The sequence below is a fragment of the Zalophus californianus genome, chromosome 2 (genome assembly GCF_009762305.2).
Source record: "Zalophus californianus isolate mZalCal1 chromosome 2, mZalCal1.pri.v2, whole genome shotgun sequence".
Classification (NCBI taxonomy): domain Eukaryota; kingdom Metazoa; phylum Chordata; class Mammalia; order Carnivora; family Otariidae; genus Zalophus; species Zalophus californianus.
This window is the reverse complement of record NC_045596.1, coordinates 32,600,586-32,620,602: the sequence shown is the minus strand read 5'-3', so window position 1 is coordinate 32,620,602 and position 20,017 is coordinate 32,600,586. Positions and strand designations below refer to the sequence as shown.

At 39.0% G+C, this 20,017-nt stretch overlaps 1 protein-coding gene across 5 annotated transcripts in view; it reads left to right on the top strand.

Moving 5' to 3' along the window:
- The window catches only part of UGDH (UDP-glucose 6-dehydrogenase), a 31,939-nt gene extending 14,480 nt beyond the window's left edge, over positions 1–17,459 (top strand). For 4 of the 5 annotated variants that reach the window (XM_027599889.2, XM_027599888.2, XM_027599892.2 and 1 more), the window contains 10 exons: positions 1,485–1,586; positions 4,656–4,856; positions 4,966–5,163; positions 6,259–6,406; positions 8,978–9,072; positions 11,565–11,695; positions 11,934–12,067; positions 13,036–13,127; positions 13,248–13,358; positions 16,092–17,459. In XM_027599889.2, coding sequence (XP_027455690.1) covers positions 1,485–1,586; positions 4,656–4,856; positions 4,966–5,163; positions 6,259–6,406; positions 8,978–9,072; positions 11,565–11,695; positions 11,934–12,067; positions 13,036–13,127; positions 13,248–13,358; positions 16,092–16,202 — 1,323 coding nt within the window. In that variant the 3' untranslated portion in view covers positions 16,203–17,459. The remainder of the gene's footprint in view (positions 1–1,484; positions 1,587–4,655; positions 4,857–4,965; positions 5,164–6,258; positions 6,407–8,977; positions 9,073–11,564; positions 11,696–11,933; positions 12,068–13,035; positions 13,128–13,247; positions 13,359–16,091) is intronic. The other variant, XM_027599891.2, reaches the window with a different exon arrangement.
- The last annotated feature ends 2,558 nt before the right edge of the window (positions 17,460–20,017 follow it).

Here is a 20,017-nt window from a genome sequence, read left to right as displayed (position 1 = left end):
TTATACGGGTCCTTTTTCCCGTAGTTTATTTAAATCAACATCCAAGTAAGATCCATAAACTGCAATAGATTTTTATCACTTGTGTCTTTTAAGACCATAGTATTTTAGGGTGCCTGGGTGGCTCAGTTGTTAAGCGTCTGCCTTCGGCTCCTGTTATGATCCTGGGGTCTTGGGATTGAGCCCCGCATCAGGAAGCCTGCTTCTCCCTCTCCCACTCCCCCTGCTTGTATTCCCTCTCTCGCTGTGTCTCTCTGTCAGATAAATAAATGAAATCTTTAAAAAAAAAAAAGACCATAGTATTTTAATCTCTCTTTCTCTCTGTTTTTCTCTTCAGTTTATTTGTTGAAGAAACTAGGTTGTTTATCCTATAGAAATTCTCAGTCTGGGTTTTGCTGATTGTACTGATCTAAGCAGATTTATCTTTTATTTGTTTAAAAGATTTTATTTAGTTATTTATTTATTTGAAAGAGAGAGCACAGCAGGAGGCAGAGGGAGAGGGAGAAGCAGACTCCCTGCCGAGCAAGGAGTCTGATGCAGAACTCGATCCCAGGACCCTGGGATCATGACCTGAGCCAAAGGCAGGTGCTTAACCGACTGAGCAACCCAGGTGCCCTGATCTAAGCAGATTTAGATCTGATCTTTTTTTTCTTGTCTTCCCTCCCTCCATCCTTCCCTTCCTTCCTTTCTTTCTTTGGCAAGGATACTTAGGTGGTTTTGTACAGCTCAATATTCTTTTTTTTTTTTTTAAGATTTTATTTATTTATTTATTTGAGAGAGCGAGAATGAGAGAGAGAGAGAGCACATGAGAGGGGGGAGGGTCAGAAGGAGAAGCAGACTCCCTGCTGAGCAGCAGGGAGCCGATGCGGGACTCGATCCCGGGACTCCAGGATCATGACCTGAGCCAAAGGCAGTCGCTTAACCAACTGAGCCAGCCACCCAGGCACCCTGTATTTCCTGTTAAACTGTATGGGGAACGTAATAAAATTTTCAGTTAAAATGTTTCTTACATTACTTAGAAAAAATATATATTTAGGTATGCATGAAGTAAATGTTGACTGTTTGACAACGAGTTATATGACTTGAATTCTTAGGGGTAAAAACCTGCGTTCATGATGATGACGCAAAATCAAATGTTTGCTTGAAATCACAGAAGACCTTGAATTTTCTGATAATTGTATTGATACTCAGTTAATTGTTAACTCTTAGGAAACAAACACATGGTAAACAATGAGACATTAAAGTGAGCTGGTGCTTTTATTGTGGCAAAGTCAATTTTGCTCTATTTAGTATTGTTACATAATGTACACTTTTGGCCTTTGGTGTAGGATCTTAGATTTTTCTACAAAGGTGTTATTTGAGAGCAAGTCTAGACCTTTAAATTGTAATATAACTTTCTCTTTTAACAAAGGTAATTCTCTGCTATTAGGTAATCTCATATGACTGGTAAACTGTATATACAACTTTTTTTTTTTTTTCCTGTTTAGCCAGGACTAAAAGAAGTGGTAGAATCCTGTCGAGGAAAAAATCTATTTTTTTCTACCAATATTGATGATGCCATTAAAGAAGCTGATCTTGTATTTATTTCTGTAAGTATTTTCTTTTGCTGTGTGAGTTTTAATGCGTTCTTTTCTATACAGAAGTTTCATTGTATTTGAATAGTAATCTGTTGGTATCAAGCCACATCATTACTTAGTATAGGGTTGTCCAGTTGAATTTTGGTTGTTACCTTGTCTAACACTTCACCATACCCTGTAATCACCTGGTCACATATATCACTGATCATTGATCAAATAAATTTGGAGGAAGTTCTAGTCTGGGATCTAGAATTAGGAAATGCTGATGTGAGTTCATGTGGTAATAGTATATATATTTCATCATTTCTTGTTTTGACCACTGCAAAGCATGTGTGCAAATTTATGGGCATCTCCTATCTAGATGAATTATGTTCCAGAAGTCATTTTATTTCTTATTTTTTGAATTTTTAAAAAAGATTTCAGGGCTCCTGGGTGGCTCAGTCGTTAAGCGTCTGCCTTCGGCTCAGGTTATGATCCCAGGGTCCTGCGATCGAGCCCTGCATCGGGCTCCCTGCTCAGAGGGAAGCCTGCTTCTCCCTCTTCCACTCCCCCTGCTTGTATTTCCTCTCTCTCTGTCTCTCTCTCTCTCTCAAATAAATAAAATCTTTAAAACAAAACAAAACAAAAAATAAAAAAGATCTCATTTTTAAGTGATCTGTACCCCTAACTTGGGGCTCGAACTTGCAGCTCCAAGATCAGGAGTCTCATGCTCTACTGAGCCAGCCAGCTGCCCTAGCAGAAATCATTTTAAATGAACTCTTTGCAATTTGGCTTGTGTTCATTAGGTTACAAGCTAGTCCACAGGCACCTTTGGCTCATAATATGGCTCATAATATGATGTACCTTTGTAATGAAAAAATAGAACCAGTACTTGGGAGTTAAACTCTGGTAATCTAATATTTGAACCAAGGTAACTTTTGCTGTCCTTGTAGCCATTTACTCAAATAGTCTATGTGTGATCAGTATAGTAATCATCAATTTGTGGCTGAGCTAGAGTGTTCTATGACTCTATGACTCAAGACCTTCAGGGCCTTAAAGAATAAAGGGAAAGCCAGTGGCATGGGCTTTCACCGAGTCCCATGAACTTAAGAAGAGAAATATCATAGGGGCCCTAGAGGGTAGATGTTGTTGAATTGATTATGCATGTTGTTGATGATTGTAAGTTGTTGAATTAGGGGTTGTTTTCTGACTGATGAGACAAAAGCAGTACCATAAAGATAACTCCAGAAGAAAGTGGTAATGACGCCAGTGGTGAAACCATAATGAATTCATTCTCTTTTTTGGCATTCTTAATTACTTCAGAGAAATTGGTACAGCTTCTGTGACTTGCCTGCCCATCATCTACTTAAGCTTGGAGAAGGTTAAGAGACAAGGCATAGAAAATGAGAAAAGATTTTGGAGTAGCCAGGTACTTGGAGAAAATCAAGAAGTTATCTTAGTCCAACTTTTAGATAACGAGAGTCTGGAATGGGAGTAGTGGAATTTTCCATAAAAAATATTTAAAAAGATCTGTTCTCGGGCAGTAGAGTCCACTGTAGGGTGGTCTGGCCAGACAGCTAATTTTACACTTGCCTTTCTGTGGATCTAGCTTGAGCTGTCCTGAATCTTTCCAAGCTATTACTTTGCGTACCTGTTATGGTAATTTATTACTGTATAACTCACATCTACTTCCCATTATTCTCTGGATCAGCTTTTTAAAATTTATTTGTTGTCTACTTTTCATTATGGAAAATATCAAATTCATACAAGGGATGAAGACAATAATACAATGAATCCTATTTACCCATTCTCCATTGTCAGCAGTTACCATGGCTGATCCTGTTTCATTTACTACTTCTCTCTCTTTCCTCCTACCCCAGGCTATTTTTAGGCATATTCCAGGTAGGAGTAGTTTTATATGAATCAGTGTTCAGTTGTCCCCTTCAGAGCATCTTTACTAGGGGAGGCTGTCTGCTCCTCTCTCATCTTTAGCATGTTCCACCGTATCCTATTAGCGGTCTTGGCCCTTCTGTGCTCCAGTGCACCCTGACTTCCACGTCTAAGGCTTTTCCTAAGTTGTTCCATGCAAATAAACAACTTTTGTTCTCCTGATTTTCACACCTCAACAGTGTTTGAGTTTTGATTTATTTCGCCTTCTTCCTTTATTTAGTCTCCCATTAGGTTATAAGCTTGTCAAGAGAAGAGAATTGATACCACTAATTATTGGTTCAAAAACTCTTCCTGAATAGGGGCACCTGGCTGACTCAGTTGGCAGAGTTGACAAGACTCAATCTTAGGGTCCTGACTTCAAGCCCTACATTGGGTGTGGAGCCTACTTAAACACACACACACACACACACACACAGTTCCTGTATAGAATTTTGGGCTTTCTGGAGTGCTTTGATTTTTACCAAAGCATTATAAAACCCGCATGTTAGATTTTAGAGCACATGCTATCCTCATTTTCCAATGAGGTAATTAGAGCAAAGGCAGCTATGCTTCTCCAAGATTACATGGTACAGCTAAGCCAAAAGTAAATGCCTAGACTCTGGACTCATGATTTCTTTTTCTCTCTATTTGATAATCGTCTACATAGTATTGTGAGTCCTGAAGATGCTATATAATGTCTAGCTTTAATGATCTGAGAAAGCCATTTGTGAATGATACTGCAAATATTTTTGAAAAACTATTGATATAGGTCTATTAAAAAGGAGGATAGAAAAGGTTTTAAAGACCAAGGTAGTATATTACATACAATAAAGAGAGGAAAGAAAACTTACATTTCATTTCAGACTTTGAACTCCTCGAGGACAGCAACAGTCTCATTCATCTTTGTATCTCCAGGGCTTAGCTTGGAACCTGCCTGCCCTAATATCTGTCACTATATAGTAGATTCTCAACAAAAATTTGTTGAAGGAGTTCCCCAGATGCTTCAGGATGTCCTGTCTGATGATTATATTATTAAAATGTATCATTTCCATGAAACTAATAGGGGGGTTAAATTTCCCGCTTAACTAGTTAATTGATGGTTCAAGATTCATGTTGAAATCACTGAATCTCTCACAGACACTTCTTGTTCATAATCCCATATGCTCTCATCAGGTGAACACCCCAACAAAAACCTACGGAATGGGGAAAGGTCGCGCAGCAGACCTGAAGTATATCGAGGCTTGTGCCAGACGCATTGTGCAAAACTCACATGGGTACAAAATTGTGACTGAGAAAAGCACAGTTCCAGTGCGGGCAGCAGAAAGTATTCGTCGAATATTTGATGCAAACACAAAACCCAACTTGAATTTACAGGTATAAACAAAGGAAGCATTGGAACCTGATTCTTAAATAAATATTGATGCCTTATAGTTGCCAACGGTTAATTCTAAGTTTAAAACTTTGCTTTGCGTTGGAATTCTAGGTGCTGTCCAACCCTGAGTTCTTGGCGGAAGGAACAGCCATCAAGGACCTAAGGAACCCAGACAGAGTACTGATTGGAGGGGATGAAACCCCAGAGGGCCAGAGAGCGGTGCAGGCACTGTGTGCAGTGTATGAGCACTGGGTTCCCAGAGAAAAGATCCTCACCACTAATACTTGGTCTTCAGAACTTTCCAAACTGGTTGGTACATAGCATTGGATCCTCCATTAAATTTAAAGCTAAGGACTTATTTCTCTTAAGCCTGATAAGCCACACAGGTACTTTCTTAATATTAATATTTAGAACATAATATTCTTGTCCATTATGAGATAATTTTCACAAGGGAAATCAAATATCAGGGTATAAAATATTCTGGAAAATTCTCAATTTTTAATAAAATGCAACATAAAATGGAGGGTGCATTAAAATAGTAGTTTTTTTTTTTAAAGACTTTATTTATTTGAGAGAGAGAGAGACGGAGACAGAGATTGCGAGAGAGAACACAAGTGGGGAGGAGAAGGAGAAGCAGGCTCCCTGAGGTCAATGCAGGACTTGACCCCAGTACCCTGGGATCATGACCTGAGCCGAAGGCAGACGCTTAACAACTGAGCCTCCCATGCGTCCCAAAATAGTAGTTTTTAATGGGGCTCCTGGGTGGCTCAGTCGGTTCAGTGTCTGACTCTTGATTTCGGCTCAGGTCATGATCCCAGGGTCATGGGATCTAGCCCCAAGTCAGGCTCTGCGTTCAGTGGAGAATCTGCTTGAGATTCTCTCTCCCCCTCTGCCCCTTCCCCACCCCTGCACTTGCTTGCTCCCTTTCTCTTTCTCTCATATAAATAAATCTTTTTAAAAAAACAGTTTTTAAAATCACTCTTTCTATCTTTAATCCCATTCTTAATCATCTTTCTTCTCTAAAACATTTTCCTTGGGACGCCTGGGTGGCTCGGTAGGTTCTGTGTCTGCCTTCCGCTTGGGTCGTGATCCCAGGTCCTGAGATAGAGTCCATCATCAAGCTCCTTGCTCGGCGGGGAGCCTGCTTCTCCCTCTACCTGCTGCTCCCCCTGCTTGGGCTCTCTCTCTCTCTCTCTCTTTCTGTCTCTCTGACAAATAAATAAATAAAAATTAAAAAAAATTTTTTTTCCTTTACCAACATATCCATAGCATCCTCAAATTGAGCCTATCAGTAACTTTTATATCTCCCTCAGTAATTTGTATCAACTCAATGAAATATAATCCAGACATATAAAATTGCTATTTAACTCATCATAATTTTCCTTTCCCCCCCCACCCCCAAAGGCAGCAAATGCTTTTCTTGCCCAGAGGATCAGCAGCATTAACTCCATAAGTGCCCTCTGTGAAGCAACAGGGGCTGATGTAGAAGAAGTGGCAACAGCCATTGGAATGGACCAGAGAATTGGAAACAAGTTTCTGAAAGCCAGTGTTGGTAAACTGAAATTTTTCTGTACATAGAGTAGATTCCTTTAGCTAGGTCTTTAACTTTAAGGAAGTCTTTGTATAACTTAATGCCCTTAGAATAATGATTCCATGATACATGTAACCTTCAACCTATCAAGAACTTGCCAAGTGAAGCAGTAATTAAACTTATATTGTTTTAATAATTACTGATTGATTAGTAAGATAAACATAGTTCACTGTTTTAGGAGGATTAATTAATATTTAAGTAGAACATTTAGGAAGAGTAAGTTCAGGAGACTACATAGGACATAACTCAGTACCTTACTAAAGCAAATGGGAAGAACATCCCCTGTCATTTGCTTTGCCTACTACAGTAGGCACTGTATACAGTGTATGTATTACAATGTAATACAGTCGGTCCTCATTATTTGCCAGTTCTGTACGTATGAATTATCCTACTTGCTAAAATTTATTTGTAATCCCCAAATCAATGCTCATAGTGCTTTCATGGTCATCTGCAGACACACACACAGCAGCAAAAAATTTGAGTCACCCAACACAGACGTTCCCAGCTGAATTTGTGACAGGCAATGCTCTTGTTTTCTCGTTTCAGCTCCCATTCTGTAAACAAGAGCTCTTTTTGTGGTCTATTTAGTGTCACATTTTTTACATTTTTGTGCTTTTTGTTGGTGATTTACCTTTTTTAAATTGCCCCCAGGTATATTGTGTGTGAAGTGCTAGTGTTATCTAGTGTTCTGAAATGCCAGGAGGCTGTGATGTGTGCCCCTCAGACAAAATACATGTGATTAGATAAGCTTTATTCAGGCCTGAGTTATAGTGCTGTTGGCTGTGAGTTTAGTGTTAATGAATCAATAATATATATTAAATAAGGTGTCTTTAAACACACAAAAATAAAAACAGGGGCACCTGGCTGGCTCAATTGATAGAGCATGCAACTCTTGATCTTGGGGTCATGAGTTTGAGCCTCATGTTGGGGGTACAGTTTACTTTAAAAAAAAAAAGCAACACAAAATGATTATGTATCAACAAAACTAAAATACAACCTACTGAATGAGAGAAGGTATTTGTAAATAACATCCGATAAACAATATCCAAAATATAAAAGAACTTATATAACAACACCCAAAAAACTAAATAATCCAATAAAAAATGGATACAGGGCACCTGCCTGGCTCAGTCTGTAGAGCATGTGACTCTTGATCTCAGGGTCATGAGTTCAAGCCCCATTTTGAGCATAGAGCTTTAAAAAAGGGTTGGGGTGGAAGACATGAACAAACATGAACAAACATTTCTTTAAAGAATACATACAGATGGCCAGCAGACACATGAAAAGACTCCACATCACTCATCATCAGGGAAATACAAATCAAAACCATAATGAGATACCACACCTGTCAGAATGGCTAAAATCAAAAACACATGAAACAACAAGTGTTAGCAAGGAGGCAGAGAAAAAGGAACGCTTGTGCATTGTTGGTGGGAATGTAAGATGGTGCAGCCACTGTGGAAAACAGTGTGGAGGTTCCTTATAAATTAAAAATAGAATTACCATATGATCCAGTAATCCCACTACTGGGTAGTGGAATACACACACACACACACGTGTGTGTGTGTGTATTAGAATATTACTCAGCCATAAAAAAAATGAAATGTTGCTATTTGCAATAACAGGAATAGATGTAGAGCATAATGCTAAGTGAAATAAGTCAGTCAGAGAAAGACAAATACCATATGATTTTACTCATATATGGAATTTAAGAAACAAAACGAAGGAGAAAAGAGACAAACCAAGAAACGGACTCAACTATAAAGAACATAGTTAAAGAGGAGAGGGGTGGGGGAATGGGTGAAATAGGTGATGGGGATTAAAGAGTACACTTAGCCATGGCTATTTTATTACACGTTGTCTGACTGCCTTTGAGCAAAGGCAGAGTTAATAGTTGTGCCAGAGACTGTGTGGCCCATGAAGGCTAAAATATTTACAATTTGTCCCATAAAAGTTTACCAGCCCTGTGCTAAAGTAAGAGATGTAGGGCAGTGATACCAGATGAATGAGAGAGAAAATAGAAAATGTAGCCATAATAAAACATTAACGAGAAGATTATCTGGAAATTATTTATAGAGTTTATTAGTTGCTTGAAGATTTCACACAATCTGTAAACCCACTAAATTTCCAACATCTGAATTTTAGTATTAAAAATCCTAGGGGTGCCTGTGTGACTCACTTGGTTAAATATCTGACCCTTGATTTCCTCTCAGGTTGTGATCTCAGGGTTGTGAGATCTGCACTGGGCATGGAGCCTGCTTAAGATTCTCTCTCTCCCTCCCCCCTCTAACCCTCCCACCCCTCCCTTCTCTCTAAAAAAAAAAAAAAAAATCCTAGCATAGGGCCATCTGGCTGGCACAGTCAGTAGAGCACGTGGCTCTTGATCTCGGGGTTGTGAGTTCGAGCCCCACTTGTGGTATGGAGTTTACTTAGAAAAAAATTCTAGCATAGGCCCTCAAATTTAGTATGACAGATTTGTCACATGATTCAGTCGTGGTTCTTAAATGAAAATATTGTCACTTTTTTCTTCAGGTTTTGGTGGAAGCTGCTTTCAGAAAGATGTTCTGAATTTGGTTTATCTCTGTGAGGCTCTGAATTTGCCTGAAGTAGCTCGTTATTGGCAGCAGGTATTAATCTTGATAGTCAACAACTTTTGATTAACTTCTAATTAAAACATGTGACCCTTTGTCTATAAGGTGCTTTTGATAGGATTTATTTATTCCAGGAACTCTATAATTATATTCGTTTATTTTATTTTTTAAAAGATTTTATTTATTTATTTGATGGAGAGAGAGACAGCGAGAGAGGGAACACAAGCGGGGGAATGGGAGAGGGAGAAGCAGGCTCCCCGCATAGCAGGAAGCCTGATGCGGGGCTCGATCCCAGGGTCCTGGGATCATGACCTGAGCCGAAGGCAGACGCTTAATGACTGAGCCACCCAGGCACCCCTATATTCATTTATTTTAGTTTTATTTCTTAGGCTTCTCTGTTTTTAATTGTCTTTTTTGCTAATGAACTCTGATGGTAATTCTGGTAAACCATATTTCTCTAGTTTTATAACAAGTTTGCTCCCAAAATAAAGCAAGAACTATTATTCTTTTTGTGGGGGAAAGGGCAGAGGGAGAGAAGATCTTAAGCAGACTCCACACTCAGCCCAGAGCCCCACACGGGGCTTGATCTCATGACTCTGAGACTCTGAGATCATGACCTGAACCAAAATCAAGAGTGGGATGCTTAACTGACTGTGCTACTCAGACATCCTAAGAACTATTATTCTTAATTATAACTCTTTTCAGGCACCTGGGTGGCGCAGTCAGTTAAAGATAGAACTCTTGGTTTGGGTCCGAGCCCCACCTCAGGCTCCGCGTTCAGCATGGAGTCTGCTTGAGATTCCCTCTCCCTCTCCCTCTGCCCCCTGCCCCACATTCTCATTCACTCTCTTTCTAAAATAAATGAATAAATCTTTGAAAAAATTATAACTCTTTTCTGGAGTGCCTGGGTGGCTCAGTCAGTTGGGCATCTGCCTTCCGCTCAGGTCGTGGTCCCAGGGTCCTGGAATTGAGCGCCTGCATTGGGCTCCCTGCTCAGCAGGGGGAGTCTGCTTCTCCCTCTCCCTCTGCTGCTCCCCCTGCTCGTGCTCTCTCTCTCACTCATTCTGTCACTCAAATAAATAAAATCTTTAAAAATAAACAAATAAAAGAATATTTTTTTAAAAAAGAAAAAATTATAACTCTTTTCTATCTTGAAAGGCAGAAAATCAAAATGAAGGAAGAACCTGTATTGTAATGCTTTCAAGTGGCTTGTGTGTGTTGATATCTGTTTTGTCCTTTTGAGATTCACAGAGCTAAACTTAGAGACCCTTCCCAAATTGAAAATAGAGTTAACACCAATTGAGTGCTTTCTCTGTGCCAGGCATTTTTTTAGGTACTTTGCATGTGGTATTTCGTTTAGTCCTCATCACTAATGTTATCCCCCATTTATAGGTGAGGAAACTGAGTCTTAGAGATGTTAAATAATTTGTCCAAGATACCAGCCAGTATATAGATCTTCCCCCAAAATTTTCCTGCAAGTTTTTAGTTTTATAGATTTCAGCAGTGGGTGAGAATATAGGAAAATGCACATTTTTAAGAAAAATGTAGTGTAAAAGTTTGTTTCACTCGATCCAGCAAGATGACTCTATCTTCCTGTCCATCATAGCAAAAATGCAGATGAATGCTTGATTTTGTAATATTTTGGGCTCATTTCCCAAGCTCTCAAATTTTGTGACAGCCCCTAGAAATCAGAGCCTTAAAAAAAAAAAAAAGTAAAAATCAGTCTCTTTCCTTATATTCATCTGGTCACCAATATGAAGATTGTTTATACCCTTAGGAGAGTAAAGGATTAGGTGATCAGAGACTTTTATAATATCAATTTAAAAACTTTGCCAAGGGAGAGGGGACCTAGGTGGCTCAGTCGGTTAAGCTTCCAAACTCTTGATTTTGGCTCAGGTCATGATCTCAAGGTCGTGAGATCTCATTGAGCCTGCTTAAGTTTCTCTCTCTCTCCCTTTCCCCCTCCCTGCACACACACTCTCTCTCTCCAAAAAAAAAAAAAGTTTGCCAAGGGTTAGTGGTATTATGGTTCATCCCGTGGGCAACTATAACTCTGTGCATTGTTCAACTGTTCTCTGTCCACTTTCTACTCACTGGTGAGGGCTGAGGGGTAAGCATTGGGATTTTATTGCTTATAGCTTTGCTTCCACAGGGTTTGGGGAAGTTGGCTAAGGAAAACACTTGTTTTCTATGTGCCTTTTTTAGGCTGTTCTTATAGCTAGATCTCTAGTGGGGTTGAAACTTAACTGTACTCCCCATCTTTATATTCATTCCATCCCAGATTGGTGCATGGAGAGTTAAGCCAAATGAAAATTTTCCTGATGGCTTTAAGTGGTAGCGTGCTAATTCTTTTTTTTAAATCAGTAGATACTAAAGAGGTTGGTTAATCTTTGCCTCCTGTTACTTTATGAGGCTGGTATTCATACAATAGTACTGTAAAACTGTGAGCAGTGTATGGCATAGGCTGTACTTCTTTTAACTCCACTAACTGTACACACAACATTGCATAATTGTATGTGTAATTTCAGGTTATAGATATGAATGATTACCAGAGGAGGAGGTTTGCTTCCCGGATTATAGACAGCTTGTTTAATACAGTAACTGATAAGAAGATAGCTATTTTGGGATTTGCATTCAAAAAGGACACTGGTGATACAAGGTATCAGTTCTTTAAAATATTTCTGCCCCTTTGCGAGTGCTAACTCTTCATCTCATTTTGATTTTTAATGGTGGATGTGTGCATGTGAAATATATACATATATATATAGTATAAAGAATAAAAATAAAGTGGCTATCTGTATCCTCACAAGAAATACAATCTTAACCTCTAAAAACTCCTAGATATTAGAATATATGCCATTTCAAAGCTTAGCAATACTGATTTTTTTTTCCTTCAGAGAATCTTCTAGTATATATATCAGCAAATATTTGATGGATGAAGGTGCACATCTCCATATATATGATCCAAAAGTACCAAGGGAACAAATAGTTGTGGATCTTTCTCACCCAGGAGTTTCACAGGATGACCAAGGTAAGGTTTTGAGTCTCATGAATCACTTTGAGTATGGGCCCTAAAACCTGTTTGTTCTCTAGAAACCTTTGGTTGTTCTGTCCTTGTGTGTGTGTGTTTTAATGAAATGCTGCGTTTAAAAAAAGTTTTAATTCCAGTATAGTTAACATACAGTATTATATTAGTTTCTGATTTACAGTTTGGTGATTGAACAATTATATACATTACTCAGTGCTCCTCATGATAAGTGTGCTCTTTAACCCCCATCACCTGTTTCACCACCCCCCCCACCTCCCCTCTGGTAGCCATCAGTTTGTTCTCTATAGTTGAGTCTGTTTCTTGATTTGTCTCTCTCTCTCTCTCTTTTTTCCTTTGTTTTTTGTTGTTGTTGTTGTTGTTTCTTAAATTCCACATAAGGGAAATCATATGGTATTTGTTTCTCTGACTTAACTTCACTTAGCATCATACTCTCTAGCTCCGTCTATGTCATTGCAAATGGCAAGATTTCATTCTTTTTTATGGCTGAATAATATTCCATCGTATATGTGTGTATACACAATGGAATATATATTAATATTATTTATACATATATATAAAACATCTTCTTTACCCATTCATCTATTGATGCACATTTGTGTTGCTTCTTTGGTCGTTCCATTTATATCATTGGTAGGCCCTCTTTTCAGCCTCATTTCTCTAAAATTAAACTCTTAGACATTGTTCCATCAACTTTGATTTGAAGTGATCGGCAGTGGGTTAGTCTAATGGTTTTTCCAACATATTCTAAAAAGCCTCAGAGGTTCCAAGGAGATGCTGCTAGGGCAAGGTGCAGGTGCTCCAGGCATCCACCATTCCTCTCATTCTCACTTCAACCAGACCATTCCACTTCTGTCAGACCCTCAACTCTGCCTGCAATCCTAGTAGTAAAGTGCATAATTTCAGATAACTCCTTTCTTACTGCCAGTATCTCGTGGCTGTTGTCGTTATAGTGTCCCGGCTCGTGACCATTTCCAAGGATCCATATGAAGCCTGTGATGGCGCCCATGCTGTGGTTATTTGCACAGAGTGGGACATGTTTAAGGTGAGGTGACAGAAGTCATATTAACGAAAATTTTAGAAGTATTCTGGTATCATTTGGGGTTGAGTGTGTGTTCATGTATATGTTCTAATTGTTTTGTTTTTTTTCGTTCTGTCTTTATAGGAACTGGATTATGAACGCATTCATAAAAAAATGCTGAAGCCAGCCTTTATCTTTGATGGGCGACGTGTCCTGGATGGGCTCCACAATGAATTACAAACCATTGGCTTCCAGGTAATTATGGTCCCAGGCTGGTTTGGTTTTGTTTGTTTGGTAATTTACTTTTTAGTGGGTTTGAGTTTTAGTATTTTAATATTCCCTTCTTTAGCAATAACATAAATTGGGGCAACGTGTTCTCTGGGAAATTTCTATGTGATTTTTGTAATTACTTTATTCCCTCCTTAATTTGTGATCTAAAGATCATTCAGTATTGGTCTTTCTTATGTAGTACCTAGGATTCAGCAGTTGCCTATTATATAGGGATAGACTGTACCTTGCCTTACCTCATCTAAAGATCAAGTAAGAAAATATACAAACTTAAAAGTAAATGTTTTTCGGGCGCCTGGGGTGGCTCAGTTGGTTGGGCGACTGCCTTTGGCTCAGGTCATGGTCCCGGGGCTCTGGGATCGAGCCACACATCGGGCTCCTTGTTCAGCGGGGAGCCTGCTTCTCCCTCTGCCTCTGCCTGCCACTCCCCCTGCTTGTGCTCTCTCTCTGTCGGATAAATAAACAAAATCTTAAAAAAAAAAAAGTTAATTTTTTTCTTCCCAGAGCCACTCAGGCTGCTCTGCCAAACTGCAGCACACTGACCCCTCAGAGGCCAGGTCTCTTATTCCTATATGAATGTTTTGAAAACTGCAAAATGGGGACACCCGGGTGGCTCAGTCAGTTAAGCATCCGCCTTTGGCTCAGGTCATGGTCCCAGGGTCCTGGGATCGAGCCCCGCATCGGGCTCCCTGCTCAGTGAGGAGCCTGCTTCTCCCTCTGCCTGCCACACCCCTGGCTTGTGCTCTCTCTCTCTCTTTTTCTGACAAATAAATAAATAAAAATCTTAAAACGAAACAAAACTGCAAAATACAGTATAGTTGTCACATGTTGTATAGGATCCTATACCTTCTGAGCGTTCAGCACTGTTCTAGCACCTGAGAGGTCTGAGTGAAAAGTATGGGAGCTTCAGTGGACTGGCCCTTTTCAATTCCAAGTTTGTCAATTAATTATGGAATGTTTAGAAAGCTGACGGTAACCAGACCAGTACATTTTATGTTGCATCTATTTCAATTTCCCCCGGGAGTCCCAAGAGTATTAATGAGAAGGAGGTACTTTCCATTTCCTCAGAGCAGTGTGTATGTGGGGGCGGGAGGCTTGAGGTGAGGTTGAGGAGGATAAAGAAACATGCCAGGAGATTGCAGTCAGCATAGTCCTTGAGCAGAGCAGAGCGGGGCAGGGGTTAGAGCTGGCCATGTGCGTCTGCTCAGCACCAGCTGTCTTGGAGAGGCACTGCTAGGGCCTTATCTACTGCTCAGAATATGTGATCTGGTTCTCGTAACCTGTCACTGAGTTCTTGAAGATCCTTCTTATTTAGAATTGGTGCTCATTTCTCATTCATGAGAGATTCACTTGCAACAAGAATCAGATGACATCCTTGTCTGTTAACACTCCATCAGGGACCTTGGGGATTCTTCTATCCTGCCCCTCCTTAGTGAGTAACAGCATGACTACTTTTCCCAGTCATGACTTAAACGGAAGCAATGTTATTTTTTAAAGATGACTTCCAAGGCATAGACACATTTTCTCTTCTACTTGTATGACTCATCTAAGGGAGAAGAGATGTAAAGATATATATATATATATTCTTTTTTTTTTTTTAAAGATTTATTTGTTTATTTGAGAGTGAGAGAGACAGAGAGCATGAGAGGGAAGAGGGTCAGAGGGAGAAGCACACTCCCCGCCGAGCAGGGAGCCCGATGCAGGACTCGATCCCTGGACTCCAGGATCATGACCTGAGCCGAAGGCAGTCGCTCAACCAACTGAGCCACCCAGTCGCCCTATATATATTCTTTAATACATATATATTTCATGTGAGTTTGGGTTCTTATAAAAGTTAACTTTTTGTGGTAGGGATTTTAAAAAATAGGGAAAAAATTTGGAATGGAATCACTAAATAAAGGGCATTTATAAGTTACTGAGACAATTGATGAATACAAAGCAGAAGCCCTTTGAGTCAGAATTAAATATTAATTTTTAACTCAAAAGACCTTTATGAAAATTGTATAGTATATTTTTGCTGTAGAGAGGAGCTCAATTTATGATCATTGAAGAAGCAGTGCCTTTAAAAATTAGTGATTTTGGATATGTGAGGAAAAGTTTAAGATGTAATATGCAAAATAAAAATTGACTACCATTTATTTATTGAAGGCTGACTTGTCTGCCAGGCATAGTGCCGAGCACTTGATGTAATTTAATCCATACCACAACCTTTTGAAGTAAGTGGTAGTGACACCATTTACAAATGAGGAAGAAAGACCTAGAGAGCTTAGGTGACACAGTTATCAGTCAGGAATCCAGCTGGGGCCTTTCAGACTCTGAAGCCTGAACTCCTGAAATCTGTGCTATGACAGCTTATGCTAATTTTTTAGAATAAGGGAAGCAGACATGAGAAGAAAGTTTGAGAGAAAATGTGATTTCCCTGGAATCTGGTCTGTGAGTTGCTTCCATCCATGTGCTGAGACAGTGGTGGCATGTGAGCCAGTTCTGTTTGAGGGGGTCCGGAGTTGGGAGGGGCAGGAGTAAGAATCTCTAGACATAACTGGGAAGAGTGGAGTGTCGATTGACTATAGAAACATAAAAAAGATGGAAGGAACCGAAGATCTTTCATAGCAACCCAGACAACTTGAGACCCTCTTTTGCTTTTAAAAGGAAAAAAATACTCTAGATTTTCTTTCTAAAATCTTTTTCTTTCCCCCCTAGATTGAAACAATTGGGAAAAAGGTGTCTTCAAAGAGAATTCCGTATGCTCCTTCTGGGGAAATTCCAAAGTTTAGTCTTCAGGATCCACCGAACAAGAAACCCAGAGTATAGACATTGCCATTTTTTTTGGTAATTTTTTTGGTACTTTAGGATAGCAGATATCTATCTGATATTAAATGGTAAATGAACCAAGTGTTTTTAAGGAAACAAAGCTATTTTTTTAATAATCAAATTTATCCTAGCTGTATGGGAATTAGCATATCTGGTATTATGAATCTAGTATATTTTTTACATATTTTTATAATGTTATTACCTCAGTGATTGGATGAGTGGTAAATAATCATGTTGGTTTTAATGGTGTCAATTTTTGTAAAATAAAAATTAAACCTGAAACACTTTTTACTTTACAAAATGTCCATAGGCAGCACTTTAATATCATGTTGTAAAGGAAAAGGCACTCTTTGGTTTTTCTGATCATTGGTTTATTTACTTGTCTTTAAATAATGTATTTTAAACCATGAGATTGCTGTCCTAAATACTGGGCTAAACCTGCTAACCTTTCAAAAAGTGTCCTGGAGACTTGGAGGTTTCTGGCTTAATTGGGTAAGGTGTTTGCCAAGCCACTTCTTGTCTCTTTGAACCTGGAAGGAAGATGCAGTGGACAGAATGGGGCCTTGTGTACTTTTCTTTTTCTTTTTGGATGTGCTTAAAACATTTTCCCTGTGCTTCCATGTTACTAGTGACCCTGTAAGTTTGGTTTGGGAGTTTGCTCCTTTTGTTTTAAGGAGCTGTGTTGTTTTTTTTAGCCCAAGAAGATCATCACTGCTCATTTCCAATCAATCCAAATAAGACTAAAAGGCAATTTTATTTTTAACATGAATAGAATATCAGTATTGGTCTAGTTTATGCTTCACATCTCATTTTTTTTCTCACTGATCATTATTTTTTTAGTTCAAGAGCCAAAAATATTTGTTACCTTTATTTTACATTTTTATTTCTGTAACTCATTGAAGTTTCCCCTTTTTCTTTAAATAAGAAAACCAATATAATCTCATGTATGAACTTAAGTAGATTTTACAAATTACGTATAGCATAATTCTAAAATAAGAATTTTTGTATGTTTCCATGTGCTTTTTTCTTATGGCTTTTATTGACTTATATTTGATTTTCTCTTGTACTTCATCATTATTGAAATATGTCAGATGTCCATTTGATGCTTGTGCTCTGCTGAGAATGTACATATCAAGTTAAACAGATACAAGTCTCATTCTTTAGGAATTTTGTAGCTCAGTGAGAATGCAGAGACAAATATAAAGATGAGGACAGACATCTGTACAGATGTCAAATACATAAATAAAATATTCTGTGTCATCAATTGCATGGGTGTATTTTTTGTCATAGTGCAAGTAACAAATGAGTCATGACAGTCTGACATTAGATAGAAAAATATTACTCCTTTTTTGGGAAAAGGGTATTATATCATTCTTTCAAATGTTGTAAAAAAGGGTGGGAATTTAGCAAATAGATCAGATTTTGGCAAACCAAAGCTCATGGGCCAAATCCGGCCAGCCACCTGGAAGCTAAGAATGGTTTTTATATTTTTACGTGATTACATTTTATTTTATTTTATTTTATTTTTTTAAAGATTTTATTTATTTGAGAGAGAGAGAATGAGAGAGAGAGAGCACGAGAGGGAAGAGGGTCAGAGGGAGAAGCAGACTCCTTGCTGAGCAGGGAGCCCGATGTGGGACTTGATCCCGGGACTCCAGGATCATGACCTGAGCCGAAGGCAGTCACTTAACCAACTGAGCCACCCAGGCACCCCTACATGATTACATTTTAAATGGTTATGTAAGTCCCCAATTTTGCCCCTTGTCCTGAAAAGCCTAAAATATTTGCTATCTGGCTCTTTAAGAAAACGTTTGCAGATCAGAGTGAAAAAAACAAAATATCAGAAAAACACCAGAGTGATTCAACATAAAATAATTCTTTACTCATAAGACCCTGAGGTGAGAATGAGCTTATTAATTAGAATTTGCTTTACATTCCTGCTTGAAAAAATTCTTGTATTCTGCTTAATAATCTTATATTCTGTTAAGGGGATTATAACCTAAAGATTTCCTGTGAAAGCAGATAGAATCAGGCACTGATTTTAAGTTGCAGGATGCTTCAATGCCTAGGATTGATAAGTAAATAATTATGTGTGAAGTATAGTTATTGACTAAAAAGAAGGAAAAAAGGGCAAGAGATAACTCATAGAACCATGTATATTTGCTGTTTGTAATGGGGAGGAAAAAAAAACCAGTAACTGGGCAAGTAACCTAACACAGCAATTTGAGTCCTTTGTGTGAAAAGTTGCAAGAAGGTGATTAGCATTTTTCTCCCTACTAAGAAAATTAAAGACTGTGTGTGTGTGTGTGTGTGTGTGTGTGTGTGTTTTAAATGACATAAGGTTTCTATTTTTATTAGCTGGTATAGTTTTGATTGGGGCAATGAATACTGGTGAGATTATTAACTAGGATTTACAATTGAAAATAATACAAGGACAGCACCCGGGTGGCTCATTTAGTTAAGCGTTGGACTCTTGGCTTTGGCTCATTTCATGATCTCGGGGTTGTGAGATAGAGCCCTTTGTTGGGCTCCATGCTGGGCTTGGAGCCTGCTTGGGATTCCCTCTGCCCCTCTCCTCTTCCCTTCCTATAAAAAGGAAAGAAGGAAAAAATAAAAAAAATTAAAAAAAAAAAGGAAGGGAGAGAGGGAGGAAGAGAGGGAGGGGGAAAGGAAAGGGGGAAAGAAGAAAGAAAACAATACAGGGACATGGTACAAAACAAAACAAAACATTCAAATAGATACAAAAGTATATATAGAAAAATGAAATCTCTCTCACAATTCTCACATTCTCCAGAATGTGTCATTCCACTTAAGCTTTAAATCCTAACTGCACTACCTATTAGCATGTGATACCTTGGCTAAGTTACCTGAAAGCCTTATTTTTCCTCTAACCTTATTTAACCTCTAACACCAAGAGTTGTTACAAAGATTATGTGAGATCAGTGTTCATGCAAAGATCTTACTGCACGGTGGCTGGCGGGTGATGGACATTGCCATTAGACACCGTAACAAGCTGGTCCCACTGAACCAGAGCCACGGGGAGGCTCTGGAATCACTAAGAGTATAATAATTAACACAGCTTACAAAGGCAGGCTCTGTGCCAAGCCCTTTAGGTGCATCTTCTCATCTACTCTTCGCATAAGTCCTTTGAGATAAGTTCTATCCCCATTTTCAGGTGAAGGCAGGAGGCTAGGGAGATTAAGTCATTTGCTCAAGGTCACAACAGTTTGAATAGGAACTTTTCTTGACGTTGAAAACATCCTAATTTTAGAGGTATTATGAAGAGTGAGCCCCTGTGGCCTTAGGCAGACTAGAGGAATAGCACCCCAAGGAGAGAATCAGAAGGTGGATAGGACAAAAGAGCCTGAGCACCAGCTGAGAAGGATGTGAGTCCCTGCCCTTTATCGATAACTCTCGGAGACTCCCAACTACCAGAGAGGGGTCTGAAGTCCCACTGCAGGCTGAGGACAGAAAGGGGAGACGATTAGGACAGCGAAATTAAGGGCTGGCTCTCCGTAAATCCATTGTATTCACATTCAGGTAGCAATATTTAAACTGTTTCAAATTAAGTGTCTGTACCCACTATAAAGCAGATGCCATGAGATGCTGTAAAATGGAGGGCATAGGTGAATGAGAAGTCTTGTAGAGAAGCTAAGACACATAGAGAAACAATCGATTAAATGTGAGAATTGCCATAAATGATAAAAACAAAATGCTATGTGGGCACAAAGGTAACGTTCACTCCAGCTGAGGAAAACAGGAAGGTTTCTTGGAGGCAGGATGGCATTTGAGGTAGGTCTTATTGGACATGATTT